Below are 24403 nucleotides of genomic sequence, written 5' to 3' on the forward strand. Positions count from 1 at the left end.
AAAAAAGCCAAAAAACAAACACCACCACCCCCCCCCCCAAAAAAAAAAGACAAAACCAAGCCTGCTGCTCTAGCTTCAGTTTGAGAGCAGAGCGTTCTTGTTTGTTTCTAAACAGGATCTGTCAGCCCAGTTTCTCTACAGGAAGGAAATTAATTTATTTTACTCTGACATATTTATCCCCCCCTTTTTTATATAGTAAATAATTATCTGAAAACTATAGCTAAAAGAACGATTCACTGATGACTCTTGAAGGGTGGTTGGCTTAGAAATACTTCAACTGACAAAACAGTGAGCAAGACCATGCAGAGCACGCACATGGCACTCAGATTCAGGCAAAACAAGTTCTTCCCTATGTTGGAGCCCTGTTGCTGCACAAAGATATTTCCAGGAGTGTTAACTGTCAGATTTTTATTTGAGGAGAAGGAGGAAACACTTGGTATTCAATAGGGAAAGCATATTTGCTCCTGAGATGTCTGCTTCTGTAGGATACAGACCACAAGGCAGCCATGCAACTTTCAGAAGGCACAACTGAATTGCAGAACCAGCCAGGCTGGAAAACACCTTTAAGATCATGAAGTCCAACCTTTGCCCCAGCATTGACAAGGCCACTAAAACCGTGTCACTGAGGACCTCACTTATAGTCTGAGAACACTCTGGGGACAGTGATTCCATTCCCTGGGCAGCCTGTTCCAATGCCTGACCACCCTCTCAGTGAAGAAATTGTTCCAAATCTCCAGTCTAAACCTCTCTTGGTGCAGCTTGAGGCCATTTCCTCTTGTCCTATCACTTGTTACTTGGGATAAGAGACCAACCCCACCTCACTACGACCTCCTTTCAGGTAGGTGAACAATTAATGCTAGTAACAGCAATGATAATTCACGTCTCTGCACTCAAATTTTCAGTAGTTTCTCTGAGTCTGCAATCCTTTGAAGCAAGACTGTATTATCATCACTCCAGGCTGAGTATTATGTGGGTCCCAACCTTCAGGTGGGAGCCAAAACAACGGTAAAACCAACTACCACAGCCTATGCTTGCCTGACAGGTGCACCAAGTTCATCGCTAGGAACAGCCACGTACCAACACACTGCACCAAATGGTACAGCCCGAGTTCTGGGTACTTACTTCTTATACCCCTCCTACCTGACATAAACCTGAGGCAGGGGGTTGTTCCTCATTAGAGCAGTTACTAACAAGCTCTGGCCACAGCACAGCACTACACTGCTGACCCTCTCACCTATCCAGAACTAAAACAGCTTGGAAATACAACTGCTGAAATGTAATCCATTCTGTGTGTTCGTAGCATTGAAAAAGCTGGGAACGGATGTATATACCAGTTATTTCTCTGACACAAATCCTCAGCCAGAATCCAGCTCTGATTCTCTTGTTCTTAAAACATCCAACATAATTTCTCAAGTAATTTCTGCTTTCACAAGTAAATTAATAGGTAACTTCCAGGCCAACTCAGACTTTCTCTTTATATGATCCAGTTTAGACCAGAATATTAGGTTTAACAAGAAGTATTTTTTCCTTTCTTAAAGGAATTAACAGCTGATTTCTTCACCCAGTCACCATTCTGGTCTGTTGCAATTCCACTTAACAATAAAAACTCCTCAGCAAGATATTATGTATGGATTTAAAAACAAGATGACGAGAATGACTAAAACCATCCAGTGATTAAGGCTTTGAGTTGTTTCTTGTTTCTGGTGTCAGATTGCTTCTTATCTACTGTAATTTTACACACTACAAATTTGCTTTACCCACTAAATTAGAACCTGGATTATTTGGCTGCTTACTTTAGATTTCCCAAAGGTACAGTCTTCACATTGCACTCTATAACCCTCTAGCTTCCAAACCCTGCTGTTCCCAGTATTTACTGAAACACTAATGTTAACATAAAAGCAGTTAGATTTAAAAGGAGAAGAAAAAGGAAGTATTTCCAGGCTAGATGTTAACATTACTTAACGCAAAAAACACCCCCAAGCCTTTTCTGCAGGGCCATAATCATGAGTTCACACTCCCAAGCAATAATTAGACCTTTGTATGTAATTCGTATGCAGAAAACAAGTTTTGGTTTTTGTTTTTTTCTTAAACAAAAACCCAATTGGAGTATACCTAATAGACCTGAGTTCCTAAAAGGTTTAAATATTTTTCAGTTGCTGTCACAGTCATGTTCACTTGAAAACAAACTGCAGAGAACAACAACAAGGCAAACCCCCAACTACCAACAGCTGCTGTCTTACTGAACAACTGTTTTAAGCCACAGGATGTTTAGCTTACAGTAGCAGACCTCTCTGGACAGAATTCAGATCAAGCAGGACTTGACAGCACATGCCAAAACCCTTAAAGCGGTTCCCAAACCATACTCAATGCACTCACACTGACACAAAAGCCACTGCAACAGGTCTTAATAGACACACCTAGAACTGTCATTGCTGACAATACACAGCAAATTATTCGGGGAATTAGTCATTCAGACAGCCTACTTTTTAAGGAATCTATATGAGTGTCCTATATTACCTATCTTAAGTCTACTATCGTATCTAGGAAACTGGGATGAAGACAGGAACTATTCATTGAGCAATCCTCCTTGCTGGAGATTCCTGTTCTATAGTAAACACAGAGCCTGTGTATTCATAAGTATTTGTTCCTACACGTGAGAAAAAGTCTTCTTAAGTATCCCCATTCTAAAGCCACTTGGAAATACTGCAAAGATATTGATTTTTCCAGCCACCACATCTCATCTGCAATGAATTTGGTTTAGTCCCAATAACAGGGAGAAAACAGCAAGAAACAGGTATCCAAACCAAACAAAACAACACTATCCTCTGCTAAGCTATAAGTTTTAAACCTATGACAATAATTGCTTTTTCCGCACCACCATTCCTCCTCTTCTAAAGAAGTCAGCAAACTACACAAACACAGAGAGTACTACAAATAGAAACAACACTCCAAAAGGAAAAAGGTCTTCAACGACTACAATGCTCTGACCAACTAGATGTCAAAAACGAAGCATTCTGTCAGGTAGATTTCATGTCATCTTCTCTACCTTATCAGATGCAGAACCTGTTTATAGAATCACAGACTGGTGATTTGGGTGGGAAAGGACCTCAAGATCATGTAGTTCCAACCCCCTACCCATGGGCAGGGATGCCTCACACTAGACCATGTCACTCAAGGCCCTTCCCAACCTGGCCTTGAACATTGCCAGGGATGTATATGTTCAGATACGTATTTATAGAAAAATGCTCCAGAATGTTGAGTAACATCTGTTTGTAATGTGCTGTTCAGATTACTACACTTCTAATCAGGTTTATATCCCCCAGGAGACAATTGTTCTTTGCCCAAATGCGAGCCAGGTGGAACATCTTTAATCATATAAGATGATCCCAATCTTCAAGGAAAATTTCTCTTCTGATGTTCTTTTTCGAGACATCCGATTATAAGCGGATGAATTCCCTTCAACAACTGCAGTAATTACATGCCTTCTGCTGGTTCATCATTTTAGGGCATTGGAGGGGGGTGGCGAGGAGCTTTAAGCTTCCTTGGAATTGGTAACATACTGCCACCATCACTGCACAATTTGCCACATGTCAGGCCCAAGGATTACAGACCTGCTGCAACTAAATCTGCACTGTTGTTCTGACAGCAGCCAGAGCAGCAGCTGCTGAGTATTGTAGTGGTTAGGACATTCAAGGCCATGTTGTGGCCAAATCCCTGCTTACCATCTTTATTTTCAAGAACAAAAAGGGGCAAATAAAACAGCTATTGCTTAGATATTCTTACAAATAATTAGTCTACAGCTTGAAGAGTGTTCTACAACAGAAGTGAAAGGTGACCATGACTGCCCTAAGATTTGAGACAAAGAAAGAAATAATCATTTTGGAGTGACAAAGCACACCACTGGCCTAGGCCAAGCCCACACAGATTTTGTCTTCTGATATGTGAATAAGTTCAACTTACTTCTGAGATGCTAGCTTGAAAAGCTTAAGTCTAAAAATTATCCGCCTGAACCAGCATTCAGCAAGTACTATGAACACGTGAAACCATAGCCAAGGAGAGGTTATGAAATAACATGCACAGTATTTTCATTGAGCAGTATTTTCATTCATATTGATATGAACTTATTTTAATTTTCAAGTTACCTACATCTGGGCACCCATACCAAGTTGCAGGTCTGGGCATCTTTTAATAAGCAGCTCAAGTACATACATACCCAAATTAAACATGAACTGATGGCATGAGCTGGTTTAGTGTTGCACAGGAAAGGGCCTTCAAGCCTTTCCATTTCTTCTGTTCTCATGTTACAACTGTAATGAGTTGTACTTCAGTTAAAGTTCTGTCAGGCAGATTTCATGCCATCTTCTACACCTCATCTGATGCAGAGCCTATTCACAGAATCACAGTCTGGTTTGGGTTGGAAAGGACCTTACTCCAGACTACACAGTTGCACAAAGGCTCCAAAGTCATGGCACAGAAACTTGCAGCAGTGGTTTTGAAACAGAGTTAGAAGCAGTACATGAAAAAGTAGCCACATAATTACTTGCCAGTCACGTTTCTTCATGCCAGAACACCATGCTTTCCTGCTCTAACACAGTGAATGGTCATGATCAGCTATTGCAGCAGAGTCCTTTCAAGGCCATGTTGTGGCCAAGTCCCCAGTCAGTTTCCATTGCTCTACCACAGTCCATGCAGCTGCCAGTAGCAAATTACAAACCACACCACAGAAGTGCTCTTACTCCAAGACAGAAACTGGGATCATATGAAGACACAATTAAGTCCTTGAGCGCAGGAAGCCTGGAAATCACAAAGAAGCTGCTACAGAACTAAACTTACTTTTTATCCCCAGTCTCTGCACAGCAAACATGCATGCAGTGACAGGGAAGGGGTTACCTATGTACATTAGAAAAGAAAAAAAAAAACAGTAGAAACTATTAGTGTAAATTAGCACAAGATGGCAAAAGGTCACAGAGTACCATCCAGCAAAGTATATTACATTGATGATATTTCCATCTTCTAATCTGAAAATAGCAGAAAGTGCATGTGTCTTCCAAGTTCCTGAAACTCAATGTTAACAAAGGACGTTACAACACAACTGGTTAATACAAATTTGCATCAAAAGCTTCCATTTCCAAAATCCTGACCACAGGAGCAAGTTCTTCCACTGCTACCATCTAGTTTTTCATGCATTCAAGAACCAGATCTTGTTTTCCACATCTGGTGCCTGTCCTCAAGGCACCATTAACTTCCTACTCAGCTGTGCTTCTCTTTTTCTCAGCATGTTTGTAGGGTTACTTTTATTTCTACCAGACTGAGCACTGGAATTCTCTCTCAAGCCAATTTTCATTTCCAGCTATTTCAAGTTCCAAGTCATTACTATTTTCCACATTTATACATAAAATAGTGTATATAGCAAGTTTACATGCAACCCTTGTGAAAACACTTTTATTAGTATATACACCATGTGTGGCTAACAGTAAGTGCTTCTACATGATCAACTGTTTTCCAATATGAGGAACCCAATAGTAAACTAATTCATTTCCCACTACTGCTTGCCCTCTGCACAGTACATCAAGTGACACAGCTACCATTGCTGGCTTTCCAAGAAGAACAGGCACAGACACTGGTGGAGAAGCACTCATAGTCCATCCAGCTCCAGGTTCTCCTTCCCAGTGATCCTTGCAGCAGCAGTGGCCTCAAATGCCCTCTCAGCTCCACAGGGAAACTCCCAAGGGCTCACCCCTTGCAGCACCCCGTATTTCTTTCCAGCGATGATAAAAGGTTTCAAATGTCACCCTTTGCATCTCCCTTGCATCACCTTCCTGGAGACACATGTAAGAGTTACCTGCTAGCACTTACTTTGCTAGGCTACCATCACTTCATGGGAAGTTAAGTCAAAAGATGATACACCACCTCCTTCTTCTTGCTGCTGTCTCACTCATGACAGAAATTAGTTTTGTATTTAACTGATTTTAGCAGAGAACCCTTAGGCCTCAGAAACAAAATAAGTACTCTGGATGGCTCTAAGCTACACTCCCATATACAACATGATAAATAACTGGCTGGATGGTCGCACTCAAAGAGTTGTGGTCAATGGCGCAATGTCCAGCTGGAGACAAGTAACGAGTGGTGTCCCTCAGGGGTCGGTGTTGGGACCGGTCTTGTTTAATATTTTTGTCGCTGACATGGACAATAGAACTGAGTGTGCCCTCAGCAAGTTTGCCGATGACACCAAGCTGTGTGGTTCTGTTGATACACTGGAGGGAAGGAATGCCATTCAGAGGGACCTTGACATGCTTGTGAGGTGGGCTGATGCCAACCTCATGAAGTTTAACCATGCCAAGTGCAAGGTCCTACACCTGGGTCAGAGCAATCCCAGGCACAGCTACAGGTTGGGCAAAAAGGAAATTCATGGTAGTCCTGCGGAGAAGGACTTGGGGGTGTTAGTCAATGAGAAAATGAACATGAGCCAGCTTCAGTGTGTGCTCACAGCCCAGAAAGCCAACTGTATCCTGGGCTGCATCAAAAGGAGTGTGACCAGCAGGTCAAAGGAGGTGATCCTGCCCCTCTACTCTGCTCTTGTGAGACCTCACCTGGAGTATTGTGTGCAGTTCTGGTGTCCTCAACATAAAAAGGACATGGAACTGTTAGAACAAGTCCAGAGGAGGGCCATGAGGATGATCAGGGGACTGGAGCACCTCCCATATGAAGACAGGCTGAGAAAGTTGGGGCTGTTCAGCCTGGAGAAGAGAAGGCTGCGTGGAGACCTCATAGCAGCCTTCCAGTATCTGAAGGGGGCCTACAGGGATGCTGGGGAGGGACTATTCATTAGGGACCGTAGTGACAGGACAAGGGGTAACAGGTTGAAACTTAAACAGCAGAGGTTTAGACTGGATATAAGGAAGAAAGTCTTTACTGTTAGGGTGGTGAGGTACTGGAATGGGTTGCCCAGGGAGGTTGTGAATGCTCCATCCCTGGCAGTGTTCAAGACCAGGTTGGATGAAGCCTTGGGTGATATGGTTTAGTGTGAGGTGTCCCTGCCCATGGCAGGGGGGTTGGAACTAGATGGTCTTGAGGTCCTTTCCAATCCTAACTATTCTATGATTCTATGATTTATGAACCTGAGACCCATGTCGCACAGCAAAAATAACCAAATCAGAAAGACCAGAGTTCCAGCTCCAAAGTTGGTAATACAGTAGAACACCTCTTCAACAGAAACTGTCATGTTTTAAGGAAGCAGAATTTTCTCTTTATTTTTTAATACTCTGTATTGGTAACACAAATCATCACAATTCAAGCAGTCAAGATTCAGTAGAGTTAAACCAGAGTGAGTAATGACAATGCTCTGTTATTTGCATCGTTAGCAAGGAGGTGAAACTTCTGCTCAAACTAGATCAGGACAGGCTCTCACCCAAAGACCTGAATTGTGCTCAAGATACTAAACCTCTGTTCCACTTCCTATTCAGGCATTTCCCCCTGACACCCTGAGTAAGGTACGCATGCAGCTTACTTCTCAGTTAAATCTTTTATTATCACAAGGAACAAACCAGAAAGAACGTATTATACAAAGATGTGAAGTACACGAAGAAATATTAAATCTTAGGGACGTTTGCCAAGTTTGTCCTAGACAGCCTTCAACTAGAAATAAAATATGTCTAACATTGCTCCCTTTTTCTTCCTTGTCTTACAACAGCTCATTTCAAGACAGTTTGAAGAACTCTGTGGGGAAAACAAACCAGCTTTTAACAGACAGATCTTCAGATTTGAACATTTATCAAATCTGATTTGGTTGCTAAGCGTAATTTACTGTTAACACAATTAAAAATCCCTTTCCTTGAAATCAAGCCAGTATGTACACTTAAACTCTAGTTCCTAAGTCAGCAGAAAAAAGGCTATTGAAAAACATACCTTCCCTCCCCACCCCCGGTAAAAGAGCTAACAATTCACAAGCAACACTTTTCAAGAAGTCTTTTTTTCACGCATAACTCAATTGGTTTGTTTTTCTCCTTTTTTTCTGAAAAAGCATCTCCCCTTGGTTTTTAGTATGTCAATAATTAAAATTTGGATTCCAAGTAACAAAAATAAAACATACAACATGCTACAGTGAAGCCACTCATTTACAATATAAGCTATATTGTAACTATCTGAAAAACAGTAATGAGCAATAAGACTTAAAACAAGGAATAAAACCAAATCATCCCATGACACGTGGTTATGAATACTCAAGACAAGAGACTAAGTCACCATCTCAGATTAATTGTAACAATTACTGTTCCTTTGGCATGTAATTTAGGGTCACTTCTACAATAAAGCAGTCTCTTAATAAAGACTCCTGGGTAAACCCTTTCAAACAAAAAACTGCACCTACAGAGCAAATCTTCCTTCATTTCAGAACTGCTTTCACATTGTACTGAACTACTGAATATTAAGAGGACAAAATGCAAACTTTTACTTTATGAACAAACAGAAGAAAAGGAGAAACTGGAATGGAGTAACATACCAAACAGAATCAATTCAAGTCTTCCTAACAACAGGTGCAGACATGGATGCAGAGGTATTTTCACAAATTACCTTGCAGAATACAACAGTGTTACCCTATTCATTCTTCACAAGAACACTTGTGAGCATTAAGCAGCCCTAGTAGATGACCTTCAGGAATGCAAGATGAAAGCAAAAGGAAATACAGAGGCTAACTTAGGTTGACCTAAAGCTCTCTATTTTAAGGCATGTTATCTGAGCTTTTGAACTTTCACTACAAGAGTTTTTACGAGTCATGTTAAGGCACCTTTATCATACAAGCACTCTCGACAAAACTTAGGTAGGAGTCTAAGTGGCTCCATAAGTTACTGAAGTTCCTTCTACCATTTAACTGTCATGTAGGCTTGAGTCTGCCACAAGTATCAGTCCGCTACAGGTATCAAAAGCAATTACCGAAGTGTTGATTAAGCAAATGTTAAAACTGGCAATGAAATTGCACAATGAGGCATGGTTGCACGTTCACAGACAACATTCACACACAGTGTTATTTTTACTTCCATCCATGGCCAAACCAAAGGTGAGCTGAAGCACAGTAATAAATCCCCCTTTCCCCTCTAAATACACAGACACAAAATAACTTGTTTGAGACTCAACATAGAGAGAAACTATGCATTAAATGCAGCAGAAGCTTTACAGTCTTAGCTTAGCTGGAGAACTGAACTTGAGCTGAAAGACTACAGGGAAATAACAAGATTTGGTCTTGGCAAGTAATTTGCTTTTAGCAAAAGCACTTCTAGTTCTATGTAAGTGATTCATGCTGCACTGGTCCAACATAACTGCACTGTGGAGACTACCTAGACTATACACTGTACAAGTACCAGGAGCTGGTTGTGCAGAAGTGGGTTTTTGAGATAATCAACATTATTAAAAAACATTCAACTCATTTACTGTCATAGGGCAGAACCATTCTTTGGTCATTTAACTGGATGCACGTACTTCAACAGAACCATATATATATACACATATATATATATATGTATGACTGCATATATATGAGGTAGTGATGTTACAGATGCAACTTGCCTGGGTGAGAAATGAAAGGAACAGAACCAAAGGGATCTTCAGGAGGATTTTTCTGTGGAGCAGAATGTGGCTCCACATTCTTATCTGAAGATGCTGTCCTGTCCTGTCCAGGCTGCTGCCTGCCTGTAAAATAAAACAAAAACAAAACAGAACGAAACATAAAATAAAATAAAAATGGCAGGTCTTATGCCTAAGCAAAAGGTATCTCTCTGTGCTTTGGAGGTTCTGTACCTCTGTGTACCTCTGTGCTTCTGAGGTTTTCAAGTCAGAAGCATTACACTTAGCTCAAATATAGAATCATCCATTTTATCGCAGTTTTGGCCAGCCTTTGCCAGAAAATGAGGGAAGTTGACAACCACAGCAAAACAGCTGGGAATACTTTTTATTAAGCGTGTAACATCTGTTAGTAATCAAAACCAACTTGAGTGTCATAATATAGAGAAACATGGCATCAGTTTTGTACCGTCTTCAACCCTTAAAACACAATTTTATTTTATTTTCCTTTTATAAAGTGACATACAAAAGTTTTTTTGACACAGTCAGATATCTGAAGCACTAGGAATGGTAAACACAAGTCTTTCTACCTAAACTCAGATTCTAACATCACTGTCAAGATCCAGTCCATCCACCATACCACATCTCAGGAGGGTCCTGCAAGGCCCATCAGCCAACATATTTTGAGACAACATATTGCACCTTCAGCAAACACCCTACATGCTCTCCGCAAACGACACAGTTTTTCACCTTCCCCCTTTCCCACAGCAAGCTGCTGCTCTTCCAAACCATTTGTAGCACAACCTTCTTCACAATTTGCCACTGTGGAGAAGCAGTCCAACTGCACCCTACTGACATATCAAGCTACTGGCATGTCTTTCATTCAGTCCTTCAACACAGAAACCAGCAGGCTTTACTAAGACAACCATCAGGAACTAGAGAGCAAGCTCATCTTCCTCAGACAGATGCCTAAATCCTCTGTACAAAGCCCAGGAGTTTTGGAATTATGCACCATTTTTCACAGGCAAGTGTTCTGTTCATATTCAAGTGTCCATAAAGTGAATTGCCTTTTACCTACCAGTAGACTCTCCAAAGAAATGCAAATGAGAGTTGTTCCACTGCAGGCATAAAACAGAATCCCAACTGGGTGCTCCTAGTGTAGAGATTAAGTAGTTGTTCTCACCTCAACATATACATAATGGAACAGGTAGCAACTAGCCAACATGAACAAGATTATCCTCCAGTGACACAGCCATGAGGCCAAGAACACTAGCAAAGATGCACCAACAGCTGGCAGCTGGATGTTTTATACAATCCGCTTTGAGCCCTGACAACAAAAAACTGCTGAGCATCATATCCAACAGCAGCATTTGTTCCCGATTCTGAACTCACACTGCACTCTCTCCTCAGGAAGGGTTTGGGGTTTTGGGTTGGTTTGGTGGAGTTTTTTTTATTTGGGGGTGTGTGTGTTGCTTGATAAATGCAGAATGAATCAAAGATGCTTTTGCTCTGTTATCCTTACTGTCTTGCCTCCCGGGGAAAACACAGTTCACTACTGCACAGCTTGCAGGTCAAACTTTAGAACTTTTAAGGGTGCAACAACTACCCTTTGCAGAATCCTTGCAAATGTTGGCATGCAAGGCCATGCAAGTTCAAGTTGCCAGACGATGATCAGATCTCCCAGTCTGAACAGCAGGGCCAAGGATAGTGGGAAACAAAATGGATTCAAGTGCTAAGCATAGAAGAAAAATGAGGCAAAATGAGTAAAAAGAAGGTTTCAGCTCCTCCATGGCAGCTGGGTATATATGTAAGAGGATACACTTCCCTCAAAAATGAAGTTTAAAATTTGTCAATTTATCAGCTCTAAGGCTATTGGAAAAGGAAGAACCATTTTTTTCAGTCTTCTGAGGTGCGAGTATCATTTGTCCACCTTGTAACAAGAGCCACTTCTCTATCAGAGAATGTTTAAGAGATAAGACAGGTGGGTCCTCCAGCTTCACACAAACAGATGTGTAGGAGTGTCAGTATTACTGTATTATGTTCCAGATACCACCTCCTTAAAATAAAAAGCCAAGTTTTCTTCCCCACCTAAGTGAGTAAACACACAAATGCAGCCCAGACTGCTGCCAGAGACACAATCATGCACCGTGTCACACAGCAGACTCTTCTGTAGAACAGTGCAGTTATTCAAAACCATGAACAAGGAATCTAGGTGTTCCCAAGTGAGAGGTGCAAGGTTCCTCAGCAGACAGCTCTCAGGACTTTCAGAAGTACAAGCAGCACTTACGCACAAAGAAAGCCTGTTAAGAACCACAGCTCTTCCTTGCACATATGGCTAAAGTAACTCCTTCATACTGCACGTACTGCAAAGGAGATGGACTTTGTAGGCTTTGGACCCATAGATGTCTCTGCTGAGGCACCAAGAGGATTCTGGATCCAACAAGCATCTTTGTCCAATTCAGTGTGAAGGCTGTGCTGTATTTTTGCCCTGGTGAGAAAGATGACTCATTTTCTTGGCTCCCAACTCTGCAAAGATTATGAAGTGGTTACAGGAGCTCTTTGTAAGAAATCCATTTCTTCACAATGATGTCAGAATCTCAGCATCATATGTTGTTTCTGGATCATCCTTAATACCAATGATGACAACAAAACCAACAAAGAAACAACAGCATACACAAGAACCAGAAACTCCATCATGTAACTCCATATCAAAGCTCTCCACAAAGGTGCTCAGTGCTGAACATTACATTTTTCTGCAATTGTCATCTTTTTAATATGAAAACTTCCACAAAGTTTAAAGCAAGGTATTCTGTTCTAGGAATTACCTCCCTTTTTAAAGGAAAAGTGATTAATCATCACAGCAATGCCCATCACTACACACCCTATGACATTTAGCTACTAAATGCATGAAATCCAACAGTACTGTCAGCCTAACAAAAACTCATGATATCTGGATCCTCTAACAAAGGCTGTGTAGATTTCATTACTCATGTATTACTGTCTGGAATACAACAGCTTTAGAAATATCTGACAGATTTTAAAATAATTATAATTTATGGATAAAGCATCAGCTCAACAATACAAACCAGGCTTTAGGAAGCAGAAAGAAAGGATTAGTGTTTTGAATGCTACTTAGTACCACAAAGCATCACAGAAAGACAATTTGCATAATGCTGTACATGAGTTATAAAGTAAAGAACAGCAATCAGTTTTAGTAACAGAAAAGCAGCATTTATTAAACCTCTGTCTCCAATTCTCCTTCCTCTAGATGGCAAAGTGATTCACAGTAAACTCAAAAACTGAGTAAAAAAAATAGCTAGTAGTAAACAGAGGATTTCTCTCATAAGAGATCACCTACATCCAAAGAGAATAAAGCCTTGATCCTTAAGATACATCTGAGGAAATTCCAGGAAGCAGTATATAGTTAAAGACAATTTTATAGATATAAGCCTTAATTGTGCAATAAATCCCCCAATTTTTTGTTAATCCACCTAAGTCTGAGAAAATAGCAGTAGACAAAATATAAATATTTCTGCTTTGACTGAAGCAAAGGCATTAGCAGCACAAGGCAAATTCCTACCTCTTTGGCACAAAAAACAAGTCTTGAAGTCTTTGATGTATGTATTTATGTGTAAACACAACACACACACACACCCAGATTAAACCTAGCAACACTCCCCCTTCCCTGGATCTCAAGCCAGAAGGCCTAAGAAGCTGGAACTACACCTCATAGTATGCATGACCAAGCCTGCCACCTAGTGTGCTATTGGTCTAGAGAGTCATTTTAAATTGTTGCACTTTTGTATTCAAGTGACTAAGAAGCCCTAATACTGGTTATTACTAAGCAAAACTATGCTGTCGCATTTATTTTCTGATACAGTATATGAAGCTTATTGTCACATTTGGCTCTTCCATGCATTGAATTACCTTTAAGAGCTGAGCCAAAATCATGCCTAAGTAGTGTCAGCCTTTTAAAACTCCAGACTATTTTCACACATGTAGTACAAAAACTGGAGAATGGAATTGTAGTAGTAGTTAACTGTTCTTTCTGTTGGAGATCTAGAGACAGCAGTTTGCAGCATTTAGCCTTAAGTTATTCAAGCCTTCTTCAAGTCTAAACACTTGCATGGTTAAAAGATTTATGTGGCACTTAGGAAGCATCCAAAATAAGCATGTGTTAAGCAATTCAGAAAAGGAAGTAATTCCAAGTAAAAAACATGGAGATAAATGACTTTAAGAGCAAAAAGTTTATTTAACTATTGCAATATCAGAACAATAAAGCAGTCCTTACACTTAGCCACTCATCAAAAAGGACATTACAAAACATTAACATAATGTGTTAGATCAATTTTCTTTCAGGCATTTTCAAAGGACAGATCCAAACCACAGAATCTTCCCCTCTGTTTTGAAACAAAAAAAAGCTGGAAAGGAATAAAGCAAGCAGCCAAACTTCTTTTCCTGTCTGACAACATACCTCTGCTGTTAAGAGCTTCTGACAACCAAGGTGACACAAGCAGTATTTATGAGCTATTACCATTTCTGCAGTATTTGAACCAGCAACTACTGATTTTAGACTGTGAGTTCCTATTGCACACATTTTCAAAAGGGAAAAAAAAAGAAAGATAGGCCCAACTCTGCCCTCAAATGCTCAGAAAGAATGTTCTGTACACAGCCTGCATGGCCCTTGGCAGGCCCTTGTTGGAAGAGCTGAGCAACTACAGAGCCCTTATTTACTGTGAAGCAAAATAAGCCTTCAAGTGTCCCTTACTTGATCTTAGCAGGTCAAATTCTCTGTCCAGCAGCTCCTCCTCTGTCAATTTGGAAAAATTGTCCTCTCCAAACGGGTTCCAGCCTGACATATCAGGTGGGTTACTGATGCTCTGCTTTGGGTAACTGGTGATTGATTCAGCATCAGGAATACCTGAACTGTAAAGTCAGTCATGGAAGCAAATAAAGAGAAACATTACAGGATTATCAGGGTGACAATCTATGACATGTTTCACTATGCCAAAACAGTACATACAGGTAAAGCATATGCATTAACAGCTTAGCCCAAAAGCATCTGAAAGCTAATTTAAGAGCAAACAGATTGCTTGAAACGTGGTTTGATCACATCATTTCTGTACACAATCCTTGGACTTTTACCTTTCACTCTATTAATTGTAGCTAAAGCACAGAATCCTTTATCAAGGTGATATGCAAGGGCAAAAACTGCATTTCACCTGGGGTAATTTCTATATTGCCATGGGAGACTGCCCTTGTGTGCCTCAGAAAAGCCTACTGAGTTTTAAGTTTTCACCAGTTCTCTTCATTTTAAAGTTATTTTTTTCTTGGCAGACACATTAAGCATCTTTGAATCCTATTTACATCCAACTGATACAATAAACCAGTTGACATAACAGCTCCTGCTTGTGTTAGCCCTATCTACACAACCAAGGAAATCTTTGTTGACTAGATCAGTTTTTCCTTTCATGCATATTTTAGCAAACTATGTCTACCGCTGACCTACTGGTCTGAAAGGGACTAGAAAAGCAGCAATCAGCAAGCTCCTGCATGCTAACCAGTTTCTCTCTGTGCCAGGCCAGGCTTTGGAGGCCACAGCTGCAGCCCATCTCCAAAGGAACCATCTTTTCAAGATAAGACAAAGGAGAAGGGGCTTCTTCCTGTCAGCTTGGGTTCTGCTGTCCCAAAGTCTACTGGCTCTTGCTACTGTGAGATGTACAACATACAGTGCAACACACTGTACTATGTCAAGGCAAAAGAAAGTCATAGCCCCCTCCAGAGGGGCATGGAGCTGTTGGAGCAAGTCCAGAAGAGGCTGTGAGGATGATCAGGGTCTGGAGCACCTCCCATATGAAGACAGGCTGAGAAAGTTGGAGCTGTTCAGCCTGGAGAAGAGAAGGCTGTGTAGAGACCTCAGAGCAGCTTCCAGTATCTGAAGGGGGCCTGCAAGGATGCCAGGCAAAGACTCTTCACTAGGGAATGTAGCAATAGGACAAAGGGTGATGGGTTTAAAGTGAAACGGGAAGTTCAGGTTAGATGTAACAAAGGTCTTTACTGTGAGGGTGGTGAGGCACTGGCACAAACTGCCCAAAGAAGTGGTGAATGCTCCATCCCTGGGGCACAGTGTTCAAGGCCAGGTTGGACAGAGCCTTCAGTGATATGGTCTAGTGTGAGGTGTCTGGCCACACCAGGAGGTTGAAACTGAATGACCTTAAGGTCCTTTCCAACCCAAACCATTCTATGATTCTAAGACAGGAAGTCACATTTCTTGTTTGCAAGATCAATTTTATAAATTGCAAACCATTGCTAACTCAGTCACTGACTTCAAACTGAACATAAAGGTCAGAATCTTCAGCCAAAAGCACAGAAGAGCAACTGGAAATACACACATTTGCTTCCAGACTGGAACAGAATCCCTTTTAGAAGTCAGTTTTGACCAAAGTACTCTGGCAATTGACCTGACCAAAGTACAACTGGTAGGTCTCAAATATGGGCATAGAAGTGCAGGACAACACTCTCTGATAGGGATTAGACTGCATAATTGGTGAGATGAAGCCTAAGTGGTCACAGTGATACATATTATATCAACTCAGCCTAAAGCAGGAAAAAAAGTTGCCTTTTAGTCTTTCAACACACTGTAATCTAGTAGATTCTAATAATGACAGCAGCATCCCAAAACACATAAGCCACACTACTCACTGAAAGCCTATCTCACAACTGACTGCACCAAAGACTGCAGTACTCCCACACTTGCAGAGGATTTCTCTCTACATATAGTATAGTAGGAACCTGTACCCATCTATAACCTAGTTCGTAGCATCAGTGAAACTGGACAACACTGTGATTTATTTTTAAAATCAGTAATGGAAGGGATCTTTTACTCTACACTTTGTTTTTCATAAGCATTAATGGAGAAGACATTTTTCATTAACATAAATCTGCAGACCCCTGCAAATGGACGGTCTCTTTGTTGAGGTATACTTCATGATGTGAAGCGTTTAAGTCAGACCTCTGGATCAACAGACACAAGAGTTAGAAGCCCTAGTAGATAACTGCCCACTATAAGGCCTTTCTTCAAAGAAAGACTTCCACACACTCATAACTTCATTCAACTGACCATCCTAAGCAAAGTGGTTAGCAGTCAATTCCTGGAATAAGTCCATGAAGAAGAAAAAGTGGAAGATGGGTCCTTTAAGAAGTTGTACCAGATTCATCTGTTAACAAGTTGTGTCCTGCTTTCCGCCCAAAATATCCTTTACCATTGAACATCAATTATCTAACTGCTCTTAAGTAACACTTCCTACTCCCTCCTTTTTACTACTTCCTAATAACTTGCTTCCTACTGAAGCAAGTGATTTCTGAGGAAATGATTCAGCAATGTTCATCACAATTAAGAACATGTGCAGTAAAGTAACCCTTAGTTATATCTATGTCAGAATACTTGCCTGCTTACAGGGTAGGGGGAATCTGCCACGGTTCCAGCACATACTGGCAGTGACCCAGGGTAGGAGATTAAGGCTGGTGAGAAATCTTGAGGAGAAGTGATATATTCAGGAGATTGCGCCTGCTGCGACTGCTGTTGCTGCTGAGCAAACATCTGCTGCTGTAGCAGAGCCTGCTGATACTGCTGCACCTAAGATAATGATTGTGTTACTAAAATTCACACAGGACAGAGCAAGTCTCTTCTGCTCAGTAACACTACCAGTCTTACAGCCAAATGCACTAACAGCCACCACACTCCAGAAAAGCTTAGTAGCTTCAGCAGAAGCAAGAAGCCATATCTGTCCATTATACAGCTGAAAAACTGCCATAACAACTCAGTGATACCATTTTTTCAACACTTAGCTTTTTGCAATTATTGCAACCTACTGAAGCACTAAGTAGTTAGTTTTCATCATACCCCATTCTTAAATATTAATAACCAAAATCTCAGGACAATTTCTCTAGAAATTGATTATGTCAGGTAGCTTTCTTCCTTTTAAAGTAGAATTTGATGCCTTCTATCACTTTGGGTTAACTCACCCGCGCCCCCCCCCCCCAGCTGAATTTTTATTTTGGATGCTGAACTTCACACAACCAAATCCACAGCTCATTACAACTACTCACCAACTTTTCTTACTGAACATTCACAACAGACTTCCAAACACAGCTTGTATTTTAAAGTTGTACCATTTACGTTCTATTCCCGACATACCATGGCAGGGTACTGAGACTGGGAAGGTTGCTGCTGGTACACAGACTGCATCAACAGCTGCTGTTGGACCATCTGCTGGTGCATTGCTTGTTGATACTATAGACAGAAAGAAGAAAACAGCTTTAATAAGTCATAATCCCCCCTTTAGAAATAACCAGATATTTAGAAGAAGCATCAATTAAAATCACTTCTGTGAGTCAACAGCATTTTCCAGTTAAGATATCACATAATCAAGAATCAGCTTGCAGTTTAGCCTTTGCATTTTAATGACTGCTTGGAAGCTTTTCTATTTTGGGTTTGTTTCCCCCTTCCCCCCCAAAAAAAATTAATACCAGCCTATTTAACCAAAAATTAAACTACATATTCAACACTGCCTTTTCTAAGGCAGGCCAACTGCCATCCGAGCTTTTGTCATCTTCACCACTACTAAGCCCCTTTGGAAAACACATCGGTTGTGCATTAAAGAAGCACAGCTTCTCAATAGTGTTAAAAACCAAAAACGTTACAGCAGTAGGCATCTTGGGAGGATCTGAAAGTTCTTGCTTGACTTAGCTGCTCCTTTGCAATGTTTACACTTATTATGCTACACAACTTTAGCAATTACACCTAATGGCATGCAAGCTGGACAGTGTCACCACACGTGGCACCCATTAAACATCTAGGCAGAGAAAATAACTACAGAAAGGAAGCTCTTCACTGACCAAAAGAAACTGAAGAAAGCAAAAAAATATCAAAATCCTACTCAGATGGTGTTTGTACAACCACCTACTCCAAGCATAACGTCATCACCTAGATAATCCCTAACATTCGGGTGCCAGACAGTGGCTCTTCATCAGGGACTGTAGTGACAGGACAAGGGGTGATGGATTTAAAGTGAAACAGGTGAAGTTCAGGTTAGTTATAAGGAAGAAGTTCTTTATTGTGAGAGTGGTGAGGCACTGGTACAGGTTGCCCAAAGAAGTGGCGAATGCTCCACCACTGGCAGTGTTCAAGGCCAGGTTGGACAGAGCCTTGGACAACATGCTCTAGTGTGAGGCATCCCTGCCCATGGCAGGGGGTTGGAACTAGATGATCTTAAGGTCCTTTCCAACCCAAACCATTCTGAGATGTATCTCCAGCACATTTATGCAGATACAAAACCTGTAATTGGGCCACAGTGGTAATTCAAAGCAAGCTAGGGTTCAGGGTCAAACTGCAAAAGCAACTTCCAAGGATAAGCAGTACATTGCCTATGAAGAGACAAATCAGAGGTAAAAGAACGGTCAGGAGCAACAATCCCTTGCTCTCTCTCATAGCAGGAAAAAAAATAGGCAGGAACAGCAGATGTATTAAACTAGCACACCATTTAAAGCATTATTAATAGGCATAAGAAGTGTCTCTTAGAGGCATGTCAAACGGATTCAACTTGTACCTGCTGAATATAAGCATCCTGAATCATAGGTTGGTGCTGGTGATGCAGATGGTGCAGTTGCTGCAGCCTCCAGTCACCCTGCTGCAGCTGCTGGAGAACTCTGTTCTGCTGCAAGGGGTGCTGGTTGGTCTCTTGGGACTGCAGGATTTTTTGTCTGTTCCCTGGTCCCGTTGTTCCTGGGATATTCAGACAACACTACTGACATACTGATCTCTAAAGTTTAGCTAGAGAGCTTACTGGCAGTTAACTGCTTTATATAAGGCTTCAAGGTGAAACAGTTTATCAGTGTATTTTCTGAGACTGACAATATACTTCCAGGCCTGCCAATGCACGATTTACACTTCAGAGATGTGGGAAGCTTCATTTATTGTCACAACAGAGCAAGCTGGGCTCAAGACTATAGCTGTACTAACACTGAAGTTGTACCTTCTACTTTCTCAATCCCTAATGCTCCACTGTCTAGTAGAAGTTGTTTACACCTGGGACACTGATTGGATGCCTTCCCAATACCATGCCTAAGCTACTCTTCCTGTTCCGTAATAGACATATAACATCAAGTGCAACTGGGAAAGTATTTAAGATACAACTATTTAAGTGAATATTGATCAGAGTCAAACTCTTTCTGAATGAGATAAAGACAAACTCAAAGGATTTACTGAAAACCCATTTCACTCCATTTAACCCATTCTCTCTCAATTACTCCTCTGTTGCCCCTCTACTGCATTCCCAGTGCAATGTGAAATGCATCAGTCAGTCATCAGAGAAGTTTCAACATGGCTTCAGACTACAAACACCACCAATATGTTGTTGGTATCTCATGACTTTTTGAGGTACAAGGAAAGTATTTTTCTTACTACAATGAAAACAGTTTATTACAAAACTCAGTACTTGAATTGGCTCAGTACTTTCCGTGAATTACTTGAAAACCAAGACTGAGCACAGACTTCTCATGTCCACAGTGGAAAAGTTAGGTCAAAATCAGTGTTAAGCACAATGAAAAACCTATCTTTTCTTCTCAACCATTTACATTCGGTTTGAGTGGCACCTGGTCAAGCTTACTACTTGCACATTTAGTCTTTTGGAAAGGACAAAAGTTGTTTTTTGGCAGATAAAAAAAATACCAGATTAAGTGGAGTTTTAAATGCTATCCCTATTAGGGCAAGAAGGAAAATAAATAAAATGCTTTTTTAATTTATTTTGGTCCACCCTCAGACTTTGTTATATTACCTTTGTGCCCACAATTACCAAATTCACTAGGAACTTGGCCTTTGACTGGAGTTGCTGAGCTCTGGATGGTCAGCACGCTATAAGTGACAGTGCTTGAATTGGCCTTTGGTCTTTGTCGTGGTGCAATTGAGGTTTCTGTTGGTCCAACAGCATCTGTTATTCTGAAATGGCAAGTTTTCACATATGAGAGACTTGGTAAAAAAGGACTTTCTTCAAAATAGATAGTTTCTCTTAATAGCTAAATTACATCTTAATCATGTGCTACTCTACTTCTGAGTTCCATTTTAATAACTTAAAATTTGCTTCCTCAACTTCCCACTCACCACCCACAGCAGCCACAGGATATATGACTGCTGGAGAACATGATTCAGACAGAGCTGTGCAACAGCCTTATTCCCAAGAGGACAATGACACTACACGAAATTTCTCTGTACAAGCTTTCCTCAGTTCACACCACTGAGTGGAAGTTAGTGCCAGTGTCTGAGCCAGCAATCCTAAGACTAGAGATATGATTACTGTTCATATGCACAAGAAATTAGGTTAAGAAAATATCTGCTAAATCAACTCATTTCTACTTTTTGCTAGAAAAACTGCCTCTAGTAGTTGTAATGCCCATAAAGTGCTCCAAATACGTGCATCTTCCCTGAGGTACTTCAGAGCTGTGTAACAGTCTGCCAGAGTAATAAAGATGCTCAAAACCAAACTACTTGTGAGGTTTAATCCCATTATCAGGTTATAGTATAGGCATTTTTTAAATGTCCAACTGCTTAAGAAAAATAATTCACCACTGATTTTTTTCTAGGTTTTCTTTTTTTTTGCTTGACAATATTAGCAAAAAGAAGTGAAGCCACATTCACTGCTCACCTTGCTTTTATTTGGCTTTTTCTAGCAGCTGCCTCACTAGCTGTCATGGGTTCAGGGAGAGTTGAAGGGACAGGAGAATTCTTGGGAAAAATAAATTTGATTAAAAAAAAAAACAAACCAAACAAACAAAAAACCAAACAAAAAACCCAAACTCCTGAAAGAAAAAAATCATTACAAACTGAAAAGGAACACTTGGGTTCACATTTTTCATGTTACAAGGCTTCATGCAGAATTCACAAGGCTGTAGATTAGAAGTGTTGCAATTTAACAGTACCTCTGTTCTCTCATCTGTCACGTAACAACAACAAAACCATGACTGGTCTGATTTTCATCAACTATTTCAATTACACACTACCAACCATGAATAACATTAAAACATTTTCGCTAAATGTCTTCTTGTGATTGCACAGAAGAGAGGCTGTGATCTGTCATCAAATTCCACAATTAGATCTGTGAATAAGATCATCTTGGAAGGAAAGTTCAGGCTTTCAAAGCTCAGCCTCACATGTACAGTAAGGGTAGGACTCCAGACTAAGGCCCTATCCCATTCGCCCTCCAGCTCAATGTAGTCCTTCCAAGGGATTAACATAATTCCTGAGGATGCTTTAAAGGTGTCAATCCAGAACAAACATTCTTGACACTACAGTTACAACATTAAACCTCCAACTGCCAACAAGACCTGCAGTGATTGTATTTTGTGCAGACACCAGAGATGAGTAATGGTTAAGACAGCAAGTAAGGTATTTGTGCATAATCAATTTAATTTATGAAGCTAGGACCTCCAAATTAAAAGATTACTTGTTTAGAGAGCTAGTATTGCAGGTATGCACCAGCAGCTTGAAGTGCTCTATGTTTTAAACTGGATTTATACCTAGGAACAAGGTTTATGAAGAAATCAATGTAATCTCTCAGATGGTTTGATATCACTTTTCTTAAAGCTATCTACAAAATACACTAAAAATACAGACATTAAAAACTTACAATTAATTATTATTACTTACATTAATATTAGACACTGGACAATCCTTTTTGGCAAGTTTAAAGGCAAAGTAAGATACCTGAAAGATATCAGGCCTCTGATCTTGATCTGGTTCAAGCATATATCCTGCAAAAATTGGCAAGACCAAATTGTCACTGTTGGACATCAAAAAGCCTGTTGAGACAGCACGCTACCAGCAGGAAGAAATTTATCAGCTCTGCCAAATGAGCTTACCATAAAAAAAAATTTGTTATATTGGGTAGGGGTTTTGTTTTTGGGTTGTGTTTGGGGTTTTTTTAATACTTTTTGTCAAATCAGTAGTTTCTAGGGTCAAATACAATTAGAGTTGTATGTTGTTTGGTATTTTGACACTCAGTTATAGAAAGGGTAGCCAAACTGAAGTAGTAATTAATAGCTTCAGAGAAAAACCACTTATAACCAGCTCATGATGCTAGAATTTTCTAGGGTTAATACAGAATTCAAGGTAGGTAAGAGATGATTCACATATCTAACTATATCAGGCTATGCTTCTACATCATCTCGTATAACAATATGTGCTTTATTTGACTTAGAAAGCAAAAGAATTATCATGTTGCCCAGATACTTACTTATTAAACAGTGTATACTATGAGAGTATCGGGAATTGTCTGGAATAGTAAAGCTTCCATCACAAATAGCAACTTGACTTTCTCCAAAGGGAAGTGAAAAGAAACAAAGTTTGTAAAGCAAGCAGCCAAGTGCCTGTAGAAACAAATACAGGCACTGTAAAGGGATGAGAATAAGACTTAAATACAATAAAGCAGCACCAGCAGGAAATAAACTGCATCCTAGCTACATCTGTTATGTAGAGGCCACATTATTAAACACTCTGTTGATGTGACAAGCTGATATATAAAGTAGTGCTAGAAAGGCTTTCTTTCCCACCAATTCCTATGCTGAACAACAAATGACCAAAATCAGAGCGTACCCCAAAGCTGCATTCACATTGTCATATCACCCAGCGATAACACTAGCATTTCTGCTGAATTTAGTGTTCATTTACTTCACTGCATGTTACCTAATACAAACACCTCTCCCTATCATGCTGCCAACAGGCTTCCAAAAGAAGCCACTGGTGACTATCAGACAGTAGCTGGAGTGGACAAAAAGGAAACAAATTTTAAATCATGTCCCACTTATCCCAAAATAAACATCACACATGGCATTCACTGTATTTACAGCAGAGCTAAGTACCAAAGATACCTCTACTATATTCTGTATTGTAGAGCTGCATGATATATTTCCCTTTCAAATAATTAGTTTTTCATTTAGTGTATGCCACTTTTAGCTTTCCACGCACCCCTCTTCATTAGTTCCATATTTCATAGTACCCAATTTCTTGCTTACCCAGATATCTGCCTTGGTAGTAATTGGTTTTCCTCCATAAAGATTGATCATTTCAGGAGCTCTGTATGACAGTGTTGTATACCTAGGAATAAGTAAGTAAAAGAGGACACTGACGAACAGCATACCCTGGAGTTGAAAGCGTGTTTTCCTGCATCTGCCACACACACACCACTCACATCCAACTTTCAGATACGTGCCTGGAATTGCAATCCAAGTCACTTAACAGCATTTTCATCACCACAGATAATATCTGGGGTAGCAACATAATATTAGCATACATAATACTAAATATTGAGTCACATAAATTTGCTTTTAATGCTATTTCCATAGCACACAGATTTCTGCAAGAATGACTACACTTAAATATTGCACTAGCCAGTCATTCAGAAGATGTAATGGAGGAATCCTAAAAGAATATTTTCCACCACATACTGAAACATGTGTGTATACTTCAGAAAACTAGTATCTCAAAATACTCACTACAGTGGTAGTCAAAGTGGTTTTCAGAACTGGAAAAAACTCCAAAAAAAACTCTAACTTGAGAACAAGTAGCCTGTATTTATTCTTATGCAGTAATGAGCCTGAAGGGGCAAAGCCATACTTATAAGTGTTTTCAAATGCATGCTTTTAATAAAAGTTAAAATATTTTTATGCTCAGCCTTAGAGAATGACCTTACTCTACAAATAAGATTCTACATTAACCCAATTCCGATGCTTACTTTTATCAGTTCTTTTTCTCTTATGCCATTAACTGTATTAAAATAGCATTCATTTAAGAAACCAAACT

General features: G+C 40.2%; 1 protein-coding gene across 2 annotated transcripts in view; it reads right to left on the bottom strand.

Moving 5' to 3' along the window:
* The window catches only part of BMP2K (BMP2 inducible kinase), a 50324-nt gene that overhangs the window by 5680 nt on the left and 20241 nt on the right, over positions 1 to 24403 (bottom strand). For both annotated transcript variants that reach the window (XM_031044746.2, XM_031044747.2), the window contains exons 6-15: positions 23617 to 23698; positions 22839 to 22971; positions 22253 to 22356; positions 21252 to 21331; positions 20388 to 20548; positions 19161 to 19336; positions 17750 to 17845; positions 17001 to 17188; positions 14321 to 14478; positions 9559 to 9681 (exon numbers count right to left, since the gene is read on the bottom strand). In XM_031044746.2, the coding sequence (XP_030900606.1) occupies positions 9559 to 9681; positions 14321 to 14478; positions 17001 to 17188; positions 17750 to 17845; positions 19161 to 19336; positions 20388 to 20548; positions 21252 to 21331; positions 22253 to 22356; positions 22839 to 22971; positions 23617 to 23698 (1301 nt within the window). The remainder of the gene's footprint in view (positions 1 to 9558; positions 9682 to 14320; positions 14479 to 17000; positions 17189 to 17749; positions 17846 to 19160; positions 19337 to 20387; positions 20549 to 21251; positions 21332 to 22252; positions 22357 to 22838; positions 22972 to 23616; positions 23699 to 24403) is intronic.

This window comes from Melopsittacus undulatus, chromosome 5, assembly GCF_012275295.1.
Source record: "Melopsittacus undulatus isolate bMelUnd1 chromosome 5, bMelUnd1.mat.Z, whole genome shotgun sequence".
NCBI classification, from domain to species: domain Eukaryota; kingdom Metazoa; phylum Chordata; class Aves; order Psittaciformes; family Psittaculidae; genus Melopsittacus; species Melopsittacus undulatus.